The sequence below is a fragment of the Corvus kubaryi genome, unplaced genomic scaffold (assembly GCF_017639235.1).
Source record: "Corvus kubaryi isolate FWS band 111438036 unplaced genomic scaffold, C.kubaryi_AGA036_p1.0 121, whole genome shotgun sequence".
NCBI lineage: Eukaryota > Metazoa > Chordata > Aves > Passeriformes > Corvidae > Corvus > Corvus kubaryi.
Window position 1 is genome coordinate 639,624 of NW_024580656.1, and position 11,533 is coordinate 651,156.

General features: G+C 64.5%; 3 protein-coding genes across 5 annotated transcripts in view; all 3 read left to right on the plus strand.

Moving 5' to 3' along the window:
- LOC121665011 (SHC-transforming protein 2-like) overlaps window positions 1-99 on the plus strand; it is an 832-nt gene extending 733 nt beyond the window's left edge. The window contains exon 2 of the mRNA XM_042028908.1: window positions 80-99. Within this exon, the coding sequence (XP_041884842.1) occupies window positions 80-99 (20 nt within the window). The remainder of the gene's footprint in view (window positions 1-79) is intronic.
- On the plus strand, window positions 7-5,078 carry SHC2 (SHC adaptor protein 2). 3 transcript variants are annotated; one of them, XM_042036783.1, is made up of 13 exons: window positions 54-136; window positions 596-666; window positions 1,052-1,112; window positions 1,284-1,403; window positions 1,499-1,552; window positions 1,750-1,801; window positions 1,972-2,098; window positions 2,242-2,422; window positions 2,506-2,572; window positions 2,662-2,826; window positions 3,056-3,357; window positions 3,537-3,674; window positions 3,809-5,078. In XM_042036783.1, exons 2-12 carry the CDS (start codon window positions 599-601, stop codon window positions 3,663-3,665), a joined length of 1,326 nt encoding a protein of 441 aa, XP_041892717.1. In that variant the 5' UTR covers window positions 54-136; window positions 596-598; the 3' UTR covers window positions 3,666-3,674; window positions 3,809-5,078. The 3 variants fall into 3 exon arrangements, with proteins under 3 accessions (XP_041892897.1, XP_041892717.1, XP_041892804.1); XM_042036870.1 differs by having other exon boundaries at window positions 3,924-5,078; XM_042036963.1 differs by having other exon boundaries at window positions 7-136; window positions 3,537-5,078.
- A 1,912-nt stretch (window positions 5,079-6,990) lies between these two features.
- C2CD4C (C2 calcium dependent domain containing 4C) lies at window positions 6,991-11,043 on the plus strand. Its single transcript, XM_042037743.1, has 2 exons — window positions 6,991-7,050; window positions 7,377-11,043. The coding sequence occupies exon 2, from the start codon at window positions 7,396-7,398 to the stop codon at window positions 8,656-8,658; it is 1,263 nt and encodes a 420-aa protein (XP_041893677.1). The 5' UTR covers window positions 6,991-7,050; window positions 7,377-7,395; the 3' UTR covers window positions 8,659-11,043.
- The last annotated feature ends 490 nt before the right edge of the window (window positions 11,044-11,533 follow it).

Here is an 11,533-nt window from a genome sequence, read left to right on the forward strand (position 1 = left end):
GGCGGCGGCGCCGGCGGGGGCCCGGCCCGGCGGGGACGAGTGGAGCCGCAAGGGCAGCTTCATCCGCAAACCGGCGCAGGGCTGGCTGCACCCCGATGAGCGGGTGCTGGGGCCGGGCGTCTCCTACATTGTCCGGGTAAGTCCCGCCGGAGTCCGGCGACGCGGGAGGGCGCGGACACCCCGGCCCCAGGCGTGTGCGGGGCTCGGCGGGTCCGGCCGCTCCTCCCGACGGCTGCGGGCAGAGCCCTCGCTCGAATCCTCACCACCCCCCCCCCCCCCCCCCCCACGGCTGGCCCGGAGCAGCCGCCCCTGGCACATGAAGCTTCCGTGATGGGGTTGGGGGCCAGGGGCTTGCTGGGCCGGGGAGCCCACCTCGGGACTCCAGCGTAGTCGGCCCCTACGAGGCATCACAAGCTGTAGCACACAAATGAGTTTGTGGGGTCTGGGCATGTGATGGGGCGTTTTGGCGTGGGGGGCGAAAGCTGCTGTGTGATCTCTGGAGCTGGTGTGAAAGGCCCTTCTCCCTGACACCCGGCCTCCCCTCTCCATTGCCTGCCCTGTTCTGCCGCCTGCTCTGACCACCTTCCCCCTGCAGTACATGGGGTGCATTGAGGTGCTGCGCTCCATGAGGTCCCTTGACTTCAACACCCGGACACAGGTCACCAGGTACAGCCTTGCAGTCTCACTCTCTCACATCCCATTACCACCAGAAGCCCCCGGTGGTCCTGGGTGCTCCCCCTTCCCAGGGCCCTGTGGAGAGAGGGGAACACGGGTCAGGGGGAGCCGTGCCCTACAGGACCCACCCTGCACGCAGGGACATGGACGAAGGGCACTGCTGCAGATCAATGGGTGGAAAGAGGAGAAGGGAGGTGGCCCCAGCTGGGATTACGTACCACGGGCCGTGACGTGGGGCAGTGCTGCGGGGAGGCTGCGGCTCCCAGGGCTGTGGGGGCTCGTGCCTCCAGACCCCACAGAGCAATGCTGGGGGGAAGGCAGCTGGGAAAGGAGGGGGTTCTGGAGCAGCGACCAGGCCAGGGTCTGTCCATTGCAGGGAAGCCATCAACAGACTGTATGAGGCAGTGCCAGGTGTGAAGGGTGTCTGGAAGAAGAAGGTGAGTTTCCACTCAGCTTGTCTGTCCCCGAGGCTGTGGGACAGGGCACTAGGGGTGCCTGTCGAGTTTGTGGGCCTAGGGCTGCTTGGGGCACCCACCCCTTTCCTCGTTCACCCCAGGAAGCCTGGTCCTGGTGATCTTCGTCACCCCCACTGTCTTTTCCCCTGTCAGGCTCCCAACAAAGCCCTATTCTCCATCCTGGGCAAGAGCAACCTGCACTTCGCTGGCATGAGCATCGCTGTCAACATCTCCGTTGATGGGCTGAACCTCATGATCCCCACTACACGCCAGGTGAGAGTGCTTCTGGGCACGCAGTCCTGCCCCTGCCAGCCTGCAAGCCGGTGGCTCCTTTGCTAATGCCCCCCCCGGCCACATTCTCCACACAGATCATTGCCAACCACCACATGCAGTCTATCTCCTTCGCCTCCGGTGGGGACATGGTGAGTCACACACGCCCTGGTCCTGCAGGGTGGTGGGGACAGGGATTGCCTGTCCTATGGCTGAGCCGAGCACTGGGTGGCCTGGCCTGGGTCAGGACGTGGGGCTGGGGCCGAGCTGTCCCCTCACCCTGGCACCTCCAGCCCTGCGCCCGACACAGCAGCAGGACATGGGTGCTGATGTCCCCCTCTGTCTGCAGGATACCACGGACTATGTCGCCTATGTGGCCAAGGACCCCATCAACCAGAGAGGTGACACCGTCCTCCACGCCTGGGAGCTCGGTGGAGGGGGATGCACTGGCGGGGTGAAGGCTGGAGGATGAGACCCCTCGTGGGGTGCACGAGGGGTGGCTCAGGGTGGTCCTGGTGTGGTGATGGGAGTGTGAGAGGAACACTCAAACCGTCCGTCTGTCTGTCCACAGCCTGCCACATCCTGGAGTGCTGCGAGGGGCTGGCGCAGAGCGTCATCAGCACGGTGGGACAGGCCTTTGAGCTGCGCTTCAAGCAGTACCTACACAGCCCCCCCAAGGTGGTGGTACCCCCGGAGAGGTAGGGGGGCGGGGGGCCCTGCTGCACCCCCTGTCCCGGGCATATCCCCTGGCTGGGGATGGCTTTGGGAGCCCCTGTCACTGCCGGTGTGGGGACAGTCTGAGCCAGGCAGGGTGTCCCCAGCTCACCCATCCCTGCTGCAGGGCGCTGGGTGCAGAGGAGTCGGCCTGGGGGGAGGATGAGGAGGCAGCAGAGCACGACTACTACAACAGCATCCCAGGGAAGGAGCCCCCCCCAGGGGGGCTGATTGACTCCCGGCTCCGCCACAGCACAGCCCTCGGCCATGTCCGCACTCAGCCCTCCACCTCTGTCCCCCCCAGCCAGGTGAGCCCCTCAGAGCCACTGCTGGCCTTGCTGTGGTGGTCCCAGGCAGGGCCCCCCAAAGCTCTTACTGTCTCCTTTCCCAGGGCGGGTTAGCAGCCAGACGAGACCCGAGCAGCCAGCTGGGGCCACCCTGGGACCTGGAGAGCCAGGGTGGGTACTGCTGTGGGGGTAGCCATGAGCTGGGGGGGGTCCCTGTGACTCTGCCCAGTCCTGGCCAGCGGTGATGGCCGTCCTCGCAGGCCAGCCCTGCGACGGGTACCTGCAGGCGGATGGCCACACCCTGGGGCCACGGGACTACGAGGAGCACATGTACGTGAACACGCAGAGCCTGGACACCTGGGAGCCGGAGCTGGTGGCTCATGGGGTGGCAGAGGAGAGCCCCAAAAAGGACCTCTTTGACATGAGTAAGCCACTGCACTGGGGGAGCTGGTGCAGATCCTGCTGTGGAGCGGTCAAGCTGTGCCAGCAGCTGTCTGTGGTCACCTGCCACAGCTCCAGAGGTGCTGGCACTGGCCGAGCCCACAGCAGTGCCCTGCAGTGTACTGGGGACCATGAGCTGGGGTCTGTCCTCACCACAGCCCAGCCCTGCCTTGTGCCCTGGGGGTAACACCCCGCACCCCCTGGATCCCACAGGGCCATTCGAGGATGCCCTGAAGCTCCACGAGTGCATTGCAGGGGGTGGCACCAGTGCCCCCATCGAGGACCAGTGGCCGAGCCCCCCCACGCGGAAGGCCCCCATTGCCCCCACGGAGGAGCAGCTCCGGCGGGAGCCCTGGTACCACGGGAAGATGAGCCGGCGGGATGCTGAGAGGCTCCTGCAGGTGGACGGGGACTTCCTGGTGCGGGACAGCCTCACCAACCCGGGGCAGTACGTGCTGACCGGCATGCACAGCGGGCAGCCCAAGCACCTGCTGCTGGTGGATCCCGAGGGAGTGGTGAGGGCAGGGCACAGGGCCGAGGGCAGGGCCTGGGGCGGGCGATGGGGACTGGGGTAGGGGTAGGGTGTGGGGTGGGCGATGGGGGACACAGGTGTGGGCAGGCACAGGGTGTTGCAACTGGGTGCTGTGTGAGAGGCAGCTCTCCTGAGTTGGGGACCGCTGTGCCCCGGCCCCAGGTGAGGACCAAGGACGTGCTGTTTGAGAGCATCAGCCACCTCATCAGCCACCACCGGCAGAATGAGCAGCCCATTGTGGCGGCAGAGAGCGAGCTGCACCTACGCCAGGTCGTACAGAGGAAGCAGTGATGCCAGGGGGTACGTGAGTCCCCGACCTGCTTCCCTGGCTCTGGACTCACCCTAGGGCAAAACTGGGGTCCCTTTGTGCTCCCCTTCTCCAGTTGTGCCTGGCCTCTGAGGTCTGGGGTCAGGCTCCCCATTTTCTTCCCCAGCAAGGTCTTGCGGTCCCTGGCCCTGTAGGTCCTCCCTGGCTGCTGCCTACCTCCATCATCTGCACAGGGCCCCTTGCCCAGCTGGACACAAAGATGTTTAATTCCACACGTGCAGGTGAAATGCTGTTGGGGTGGGAACTGCTCGGTGGCCTCAGCAGGAGGGACGGAGCCTGAAGCCGTCTCAGGCAGGGCTGCCCCTGCTTGCCCCAGCACTGGAATGGGGGCTGGTGGACATCGCTGTAGCCCCAGGCTTGGCTCTGCCTGTGGGGCCAGACACAACCATCTCTTGGAGGCTGGTGCTGTTGGACATTCCTGTCGGGGACATCCCTTTTCAGCTGGATTCTCCCCAGGCGTGGCTGCCACATGATGTTCCCTGTGGCCCCAAGCCCCTGCAGCCCTCCCCAGGCCACGGCCAGGATGGAGCTGTGGGAAGGTGCAGGACAGGGCTGAGCTGCTGGCACTGCCTCATGAGGTGTCCCATGGCCCGTGGGGACTCCCTGGCCGGCTCGGGACATTGGCAGGTTTTTATGGCACACACAGCCCCTTTTCCCTGCCCCGTGTCTGGTGCTGGGCATGGGTTTGTGGTTTGGAATACATTTCTAATTAAACCTGGAAATGAGCGAGGAACACAGGTGGTTCATGCCACCCCTGGGCATGGTGCTGGGACAGGTCTCCATCGCCACCAGTTCCTGCCTGGTCACACCTTGGCTGACCCATCCTGCCCAGTCACACTTGTCTCTGCCCCTCTGGGTCACCCTGTCCTCCATGGATCACCCAGTGTTCCCCTGGCTTCAGAATGGCCTTTGGCACCCAGGGCTGGTCCTGCACAGCCTCTTCTCTAACCTGGCAGCTCCCTGCCCTGCTGGCTCCTGCTGCTGGCTCTCCTCCTGCCTCCACCTGGAACAGCACATGGCCACCCACCCCTGGGCCTCCTGGGGTGGCTCTGAGTGGCACAAGCCAAGCTGTGACCCTCTAGTGAATGTGGCAGCCAGCAGAGCCAGAGCCCTGGGTGGGCCTGGCTGTGGCTCCTGTGTTACAGGTGAGCAGCAGCCAGTTGGGGGGGGTCCAGCACCAGTCCTGGCCTGTCCTGGCTCTGCTCTGTGTGTCCAGTGCTGCTGCCAGCACCCACCTCGGGGAGCGAGGTCACCCCAGCACCCTCAGCCACTCACTGGGGATGGCCTCTGCCAGACAAGGCGTCCAGGCCGGCCAGTGCTGGCTGAGCCAATGAATAAAATAAAGCCCTAAATAAAGCCCAGTAATGAATGCGTAATTTTCCATTGATAGCTGGATTCCGCGGGGACGTGGTGCTTCCATCTCAGCTGCTATTTTTTGTCATGGAGTGATGCGTCTGCAAAGATAATTTCACTGTTCCCTCAATAGAGAGGCAGGAAAAGGCAGTGAGGGCCCTGACTTTGTTCTTTTGCTGCTGGAGAACCAAGCCCGTGTGGTACACCCGCTGGTGGTGCCTGGCGCTGCAGCCGCGGGGATGCTGCCCTGAAGGGATGAAGGGCTGGCAGGGGGGGTGTTTTAGGGGTTTAACCACTTTGGTTGAAGCTAGTGTGTGGTGCCAGTGGGTGCAGGGGGCTCTGTGTCCCAACCCAGGCCCGGGTTGAGGGGGGGCTGCTGCTTCTTCAGCCCCCGATGGGAAGGCTGAGGTGTTTTGGAAAGGTTTGGAAGCCACAGAAGAGCAACTGCAGAGGACGTGGCCTCCTTGCTCTCCCAAGGCCTTGGGGATCTCGCTGACCACCCATCCCTCCACCTCTCTTCAAACGTGCCGGCAACAGACACTCCCGGTTCGGTTGCACAAACCCTTTCCCATAGCAGGTCTCTCTCCTTCCCAGCTTCCAGCAGGTGGTAGCACACTGTCTGCTCCACCGGCTGTGTCCCCAGCTCTGCCAGCCCCTGCCAGCGTCCCCAGCCCTGCCAGTCCGTAGCCAGGCAGCTCCCAGCACCCTTCTCCCCTCCGTGCCCTGCAGGCACCGGCCTCGAGCCGCGCGGACAGAGCTGGCCCGGCCCCAGCGCTCTTTGTTATCTCAAGGGAACTCAACCATTTCTGCACCTTGTTTACCCGCAGTTTCGCAGGGTGGAGGAAAAGCAAACATCGGCCTTTTGTTCACCAGCTTCCCCTTCCGTGAGCCTCGTACTCCTCCCCCGGGCTCCATCTGCGCTCTTCTCCCTGCGGGACCCGGCTCAGCACCCTGCAGTGCAGAGCCCACGGTCCAGACAGGACACCCCCGTCCCCCTCCCCACTGCTGTCCCTGAGACATCCTAGCCCTCGGTCTGCTTCGGCACGGCCGGACGCCTCTTTTTACCAGCTCCAAGTGCGAATGCAGAGGGAGCCGAGGCGTCCCGCAGCAGCCCCCGCAGAAGGCGCTCACCACCCCAGGCTCTTCTTCCTGGCCATCATTCCCAGCCCTGCACTGCTGAGGAATGATGGTGCTTCCCGGCAGCCTGACGGCATCCACAGGGCAGCAGCCAGGAAGGAACAGCCTCTTGACCCTTTTGTGCCACTGTCCCTCTCGATGCATCCCTGTCCCCAAGGCCGTAGGTCCCCGCGGGACCGGGGCTGGGCCCGATCACTCGGTTGAGTCTCCCGACCCCCTGTACCACCGGGGCTTGCACTGATGCTCCGTGAACCCTCCTGACGTTTCGCCCCGGTGTCCCCAGCCACCACCGCATCCCTCCAGGGACTGGACGGTTGTGTGACATGGGGGTGTGTGACACGTGGCACTGCCCCCTCCAGCTCCTCCAGTGCGATATTAAACCACTCAATGAGGCAACCCCTCAGCCCCGAGCCGCTGCTGGCTTCATTCAGTGCTTTGAGATCAAGAGCTGGGAGTGGAGAGCGGCTGCTCCCAGCGGGGAACGATCGAGCTGCGGACTGGGGGCACCGGGGGCGGGGAGGTGGAACGGGGCTGCCGCCATCCCGATTCCATTCCCGGCCCCAACACAGACCCGATGCTTCCGTGGGCAGACGGCCGGGTGTCCCGGGGTCGAGTTCCCGCACCTCCCGAGCATCAGCACCCCGGGGCCTCATGGTCCCAGTCCCGGTCCTGGTCCCGCTCGGTCCGGGTCCCTGTCCCGGTCCCGGTTCAGCCAAGCGGGCGCGCAGAATGTGGGGGCGCCTCACTCGGAGGATTACGGCGGCGGCGCGGACGAGGAGCGGAGCCTCCGCTGCCGTATAAAAGCGCGTCCGCGCCCGCCCCGCCCGGGCTGCGGTGGCGGCGGCGGCTCCGCTCCAGGTGCGGCGGCTCCGGGCAACGTCCCGCTCGCGGCGGCGCCGGTCGGTCGGTCCGTCGGTCCAGGCGTCGCGTCGCGTCGCGTCTGCCCCGTCCCCTGGGTCCCCGACCCCCGCTCCGCGCGGCCGGTTCCTTCGCGCTCCTCCCCGGGCTGGCGGGTCCCTGTGTTCCTCGGCGCGGCCACTTCCCTCCCGTCCTTGTCCTGTCCCCCCGGCCTGCCGGGTGCGGGTCTCTCGGTGCCGCTGGTCGCTCCCGGGGCTTCCGGCTTCGTCCTGCCTCTGCAGGTGCCCGGCCCCCGGTGATAGCGTTGCCCCTCGGGTCTCTTCCAGCCCCGCACCCGGCATCAACATGTGGCTCCTGGAGCGGCTGCGCGGGGTGGCGGAGAACGGCGGGTCCCGGGGCGCGGGGACAGAGGAGTCCTCGCGGGGGTCCCGCTACAGCAACGTCCTCACCCCCGACAAGATCCCCGACTTTTTCATCCCGCCCAAGCTGAGCGCGGCACCCGCCGAGGCTGAGGGCTCCGAGGTCCCCGCAGCGGCTGCTCTGGGAGCCTCAGTGTCAGAACAGGACCTGGCCGGACGCAAGCCCCCGCGCAGCCCCCGCCCGTCCAGCCGGTCCCGGACCCGGACCCGGACCACCGGGCGGCACATCATCCAGATCGAGACCGCTGAGGACTGGACCGAGGGGAGCTGCGGCACCAACGTGGACCCGCAGGCACAGACGGCCATGTCGCTGCCCTACGTGCCCAAGGCGCAGACCTCCTATGGCTTCGCCACGCTGATGGAGAGCCCCCACACGCGGCGCAAAGAGTCACTCTTCCACAGCGAGCACAGCAGCCTCTGCCCCTCGCCCGTCACCTCGCCCAGCGCCCAGCGCAAAGCCAAGCTCAACGGCGAGAGCGGCCGCCGGACACCCGCTGACCTCGGCGCAGCCCTGATGCACCCCGGCCGCTACTTCAGCGGCGGTGAGAGCGACACGTGCTCCTCAGCCGAGTCCTCACCCTTCGGCTCCCCGCTGCTTTCCCGCTCCGTCTCCCTGCTGAAGCTCTTCAGCCAGGAGAGCCAGTCCAAGGTCATCAAGCTGAAGCACTCGGTGGCCCGCAACAGCTCGCTGTCCACCGACGACAGCTCGGCTGACACCAGCCCCAGTGCCCAGCGCCGCGCCAGGAGCGCCCCGGCCGGGACGCAGCCTCCCACCGCCCTGCTGCCCCTGGACCTGCCCCCGGGCCGTGACCGGGAGCACAGCCTGCGGCTGAGCCGGGGCGGGAGCCTGCGCCTGGCTGCCGAGTACGACCCCTCCAACGCCCGGCTGCGTGTGCGCCTTGTCTCCGCCGAGGACCTCTACGATGCCCTCGTCGACCTGCGCAGCATCAACTGCTGCGTCTCGCTGTGCCTCAACCCTGGGAAGCTGCAGAAGCAGCGCAGCACCATTGTCAAGAACAGCCGCAACCCCGTCTTCAACGAGGACTTCTTCTTCGATGGGCTGGGCCCCGGCCACGCCAGGAAGATGTCCCTGAAGCTCAAGGTGGTCAACAAGGGCAGCAGCCTTAAGCGGGACACGCTGCTGGGTGAGAAGGAGCTGCCACTCACCGCCCTCCTGTCCTGCCTGTAGGTACCTGCTACGAGCCCCGGAGGGAGCCCTCCCACCAGTGGGGCCTGGGCGAGGCAGGGAGGCCGGCTCTGTCCCCCAGCCCCGCTGGAGGAGGGTTTGGAAGGGCCCCCTGAGGAGGGCCGGGGTCGTGGCAGAGCATGGGGGTCCCCAGGAATGGCGCTGCTGTGAGGCTCTGCCAGCACCAGCTGGCAGCCACAGCCCCTCTGCCCCTGCTCCCTCCCTGCTCCTGCCCCGGGGCTGCATCTCCTGGAGCCCAGCAGAAAGTGGGGAGCCTCCAGCCCATTCCTCACCAGGAAGGATGGAAGCACCTGTTGGATTCTTCCCTCCCTGTGCCTGTGGTCTCCAGCTGCCACCAAGCAGGCTGGAGGTGGGTAAATCTCTGTAGCACACTCACGGCCACCTCTCAAAGCTGAAGCTCCTGCAGTCAGGTGAGAGCTTTAATTTAAAAGACAAGTTTCTAGTCTTGGAAACTGCAAAGAAAATACTGCAGAGGTGACCTGCGAGTGGGCCAAGGGCGGTCACCCTGGGGGATGAGTCAGGTTTGTGGCTTTTGAGCCTTTCCTGGACTCCTCCCAGCCCTGCAGGGCTGCACAAGTGCACGAGTTGGCTTGGTCTGACACCTGCAGCCTCCTGGGGTGCCCTCCCTGCCCACCCCAGCACTGTCCCCCACTGCTGACCCCCAGTGGGAAACTGCTCACAAAGCGTCGGGGGCTTTGGTTTGCCCCAATCCGGGAGGCTGCCTGTGCCTTTCCCCTGCCCACGGGAGGGAGATGCCCTGGGCACATGGATGGTCCCAGGCAGTGTCCCAGCAGATGTGTTTCCTGACAAAAGCTGAGATGACAGGAGTGGCCCTCCCTGAGTGCTGGGGCCATCCCAGGTGAGGCTGGGCAGGGGGGCAGGCTGAGGCTCCACAACCCTCCACCCTCCCTTGCCTGAGGGCTCAGGATCTTTCAAGCAGCTGCACCCACTGGGCAGGAGAGATGTGTCCTGTGGGGCCACCAAGCTCCTGTGCCCAGCGGGATCTGGCTACCCGAAGTGACTGGCCTGGCTCTCAGTTTCCCCTTGGGGAAGGAGCGAGGTGCTCCCAACCCTTCCCATCCCACCCTGTCATCCCGGCTGACTGGCTGGGGACAGTGGGAGTGGGGAGGATGCCGGCCGGGGCATTTCTGCGGGTGGATAAAACACGCTGCGTTGTTGTTTGGTGTGGTGTCACCCATTGTGTCGGGCTCTGCATGTTTCTGTGCAGGGAGCAGGATTTGCAGCGCTCCCGTCCCCGCCTGCTGCAGCACGCGTGGACACACATGCACACATGTGTCCCCTCTGTGTTAACCTCTGTGGTGGCAGTCGATGTTCCTTCCTTGTCCTTTTGCAGCAGATGGCAGATCTCAGTGTTGGCTATTTATATCCGAGGCTGATCTTTCGCAGCGTTTTACTTCTGTCTGTAAATACGTTTCAGGTACGCAAGGCACCGTTCTGATCGCGCCGTGTTTGCATGTCGGGGGGATTCGGGGTGATTGTGGCTGTTTGTCGAGCTTGTGGTTGAAATCAAATCATGCAGGACATAAGGAGCTGACGTGACCATCCTTCGCAGGGAGTTTCCCACCTGAGGCTTCCCTGCGCTCCCCCAGGAGCCAACACGAGGGATGGTCCCCAGCCCCCAAGTGCCCAGGCTCATCCTGGGGGCAGGTGGGGGCTCTGGGGAGTGGGGGATAGGGAGAGGTGCCGCATCCCTGGGTGTGGGGTGAACATCCTGCTCCTGAGGAGGGCTGGGGCAGGAAGAGGACCCTTCTCAGCTGGCTGCTGCCTGACAGCCCCTGCACACCCCACCAGCACCCTGTGCTCCCTGGGGTGCTGCGCCTGCCAGGGGCTGGGGTGGGCGGGACAGGCTGCAAGAAGAGAGGGAATGGGAGCTGGGACAAAGACTTTGGTGCTCTGAGAGGTTTGAGAGGTGACACATCCCCCGCAGCAGAGCCGTGTGCCTTTGGGTTTGGGGGAGGATGATGCTGAGAGCAGAACCCCGGGCTCCTCCTTGGGTTGAGGCTGACCCCAGAGGGAGAGCCAGCGGCCTGGGGGCTCTTGTCCTGCCCCACCCCAGCCCATCCCAGGTCTGTCTCACTGGAGTCGGGTGTGTGGCCATGCAGTGAGCCCCAGGATGAGCTGCTGTGAGCCCTGCTCTGCTCTGGGCCAGTGGTGTGGGAGCCAGGGCTGTAGCTTGGATGGGTCTCTCCACTGCTGGAGCTATTTTTTATTGTTCCTGCTTTGATATTTCTGTGGCTGGATTTACTGATGTATTTTTTGAGTGAAAAATATATTAATACCTGAATGGAATGTTTGTTTACAGATCATTTCCTCTTTCTAGTGCAATAAAGTCATTTCTAAAACAGATGCAGGTGTGGCCCTGGCTCCTGATTTCCCCAAGATATTTCCCAGCATTATTCTTGACAGCTCCCTGTGTGGGGGAGCAAAGCTGGAACCTCAGCACTGGCCAGACACAGGGCAGCACTGCTCTTCTGGGTGCTGCTCCGCTTTCCAAACAGCCTCCCAGGAGCACAAGGTACTTCTGAAGCTCTTTCCCTGGTGCTGCCTACCAGCCGTGGGGTGAGGTGGGAGAGAATCTCCTGGGGAGAGGTGGGTACACGGGGAAAGGGGCTGCTCCTGCTTCAGAGGGGACCCAGGGCTGTGCTGAGCCAGGGCATTGCCTGCTCACAGCCAGGGCTGTGGTGAGGGAGAGCCGCTCCCACACTCTGTGGGTCTTCTTCCTCCTCCTCACCTGCTCCCCCAGCCTGACCCCTGCAGTTCTTCTCAGCGCTGCTGGTGATGAAGAGAATGGTGATGAGTTTGCTCTCCCCACTCCCAGCCCCCCCTGCCCAGCTGT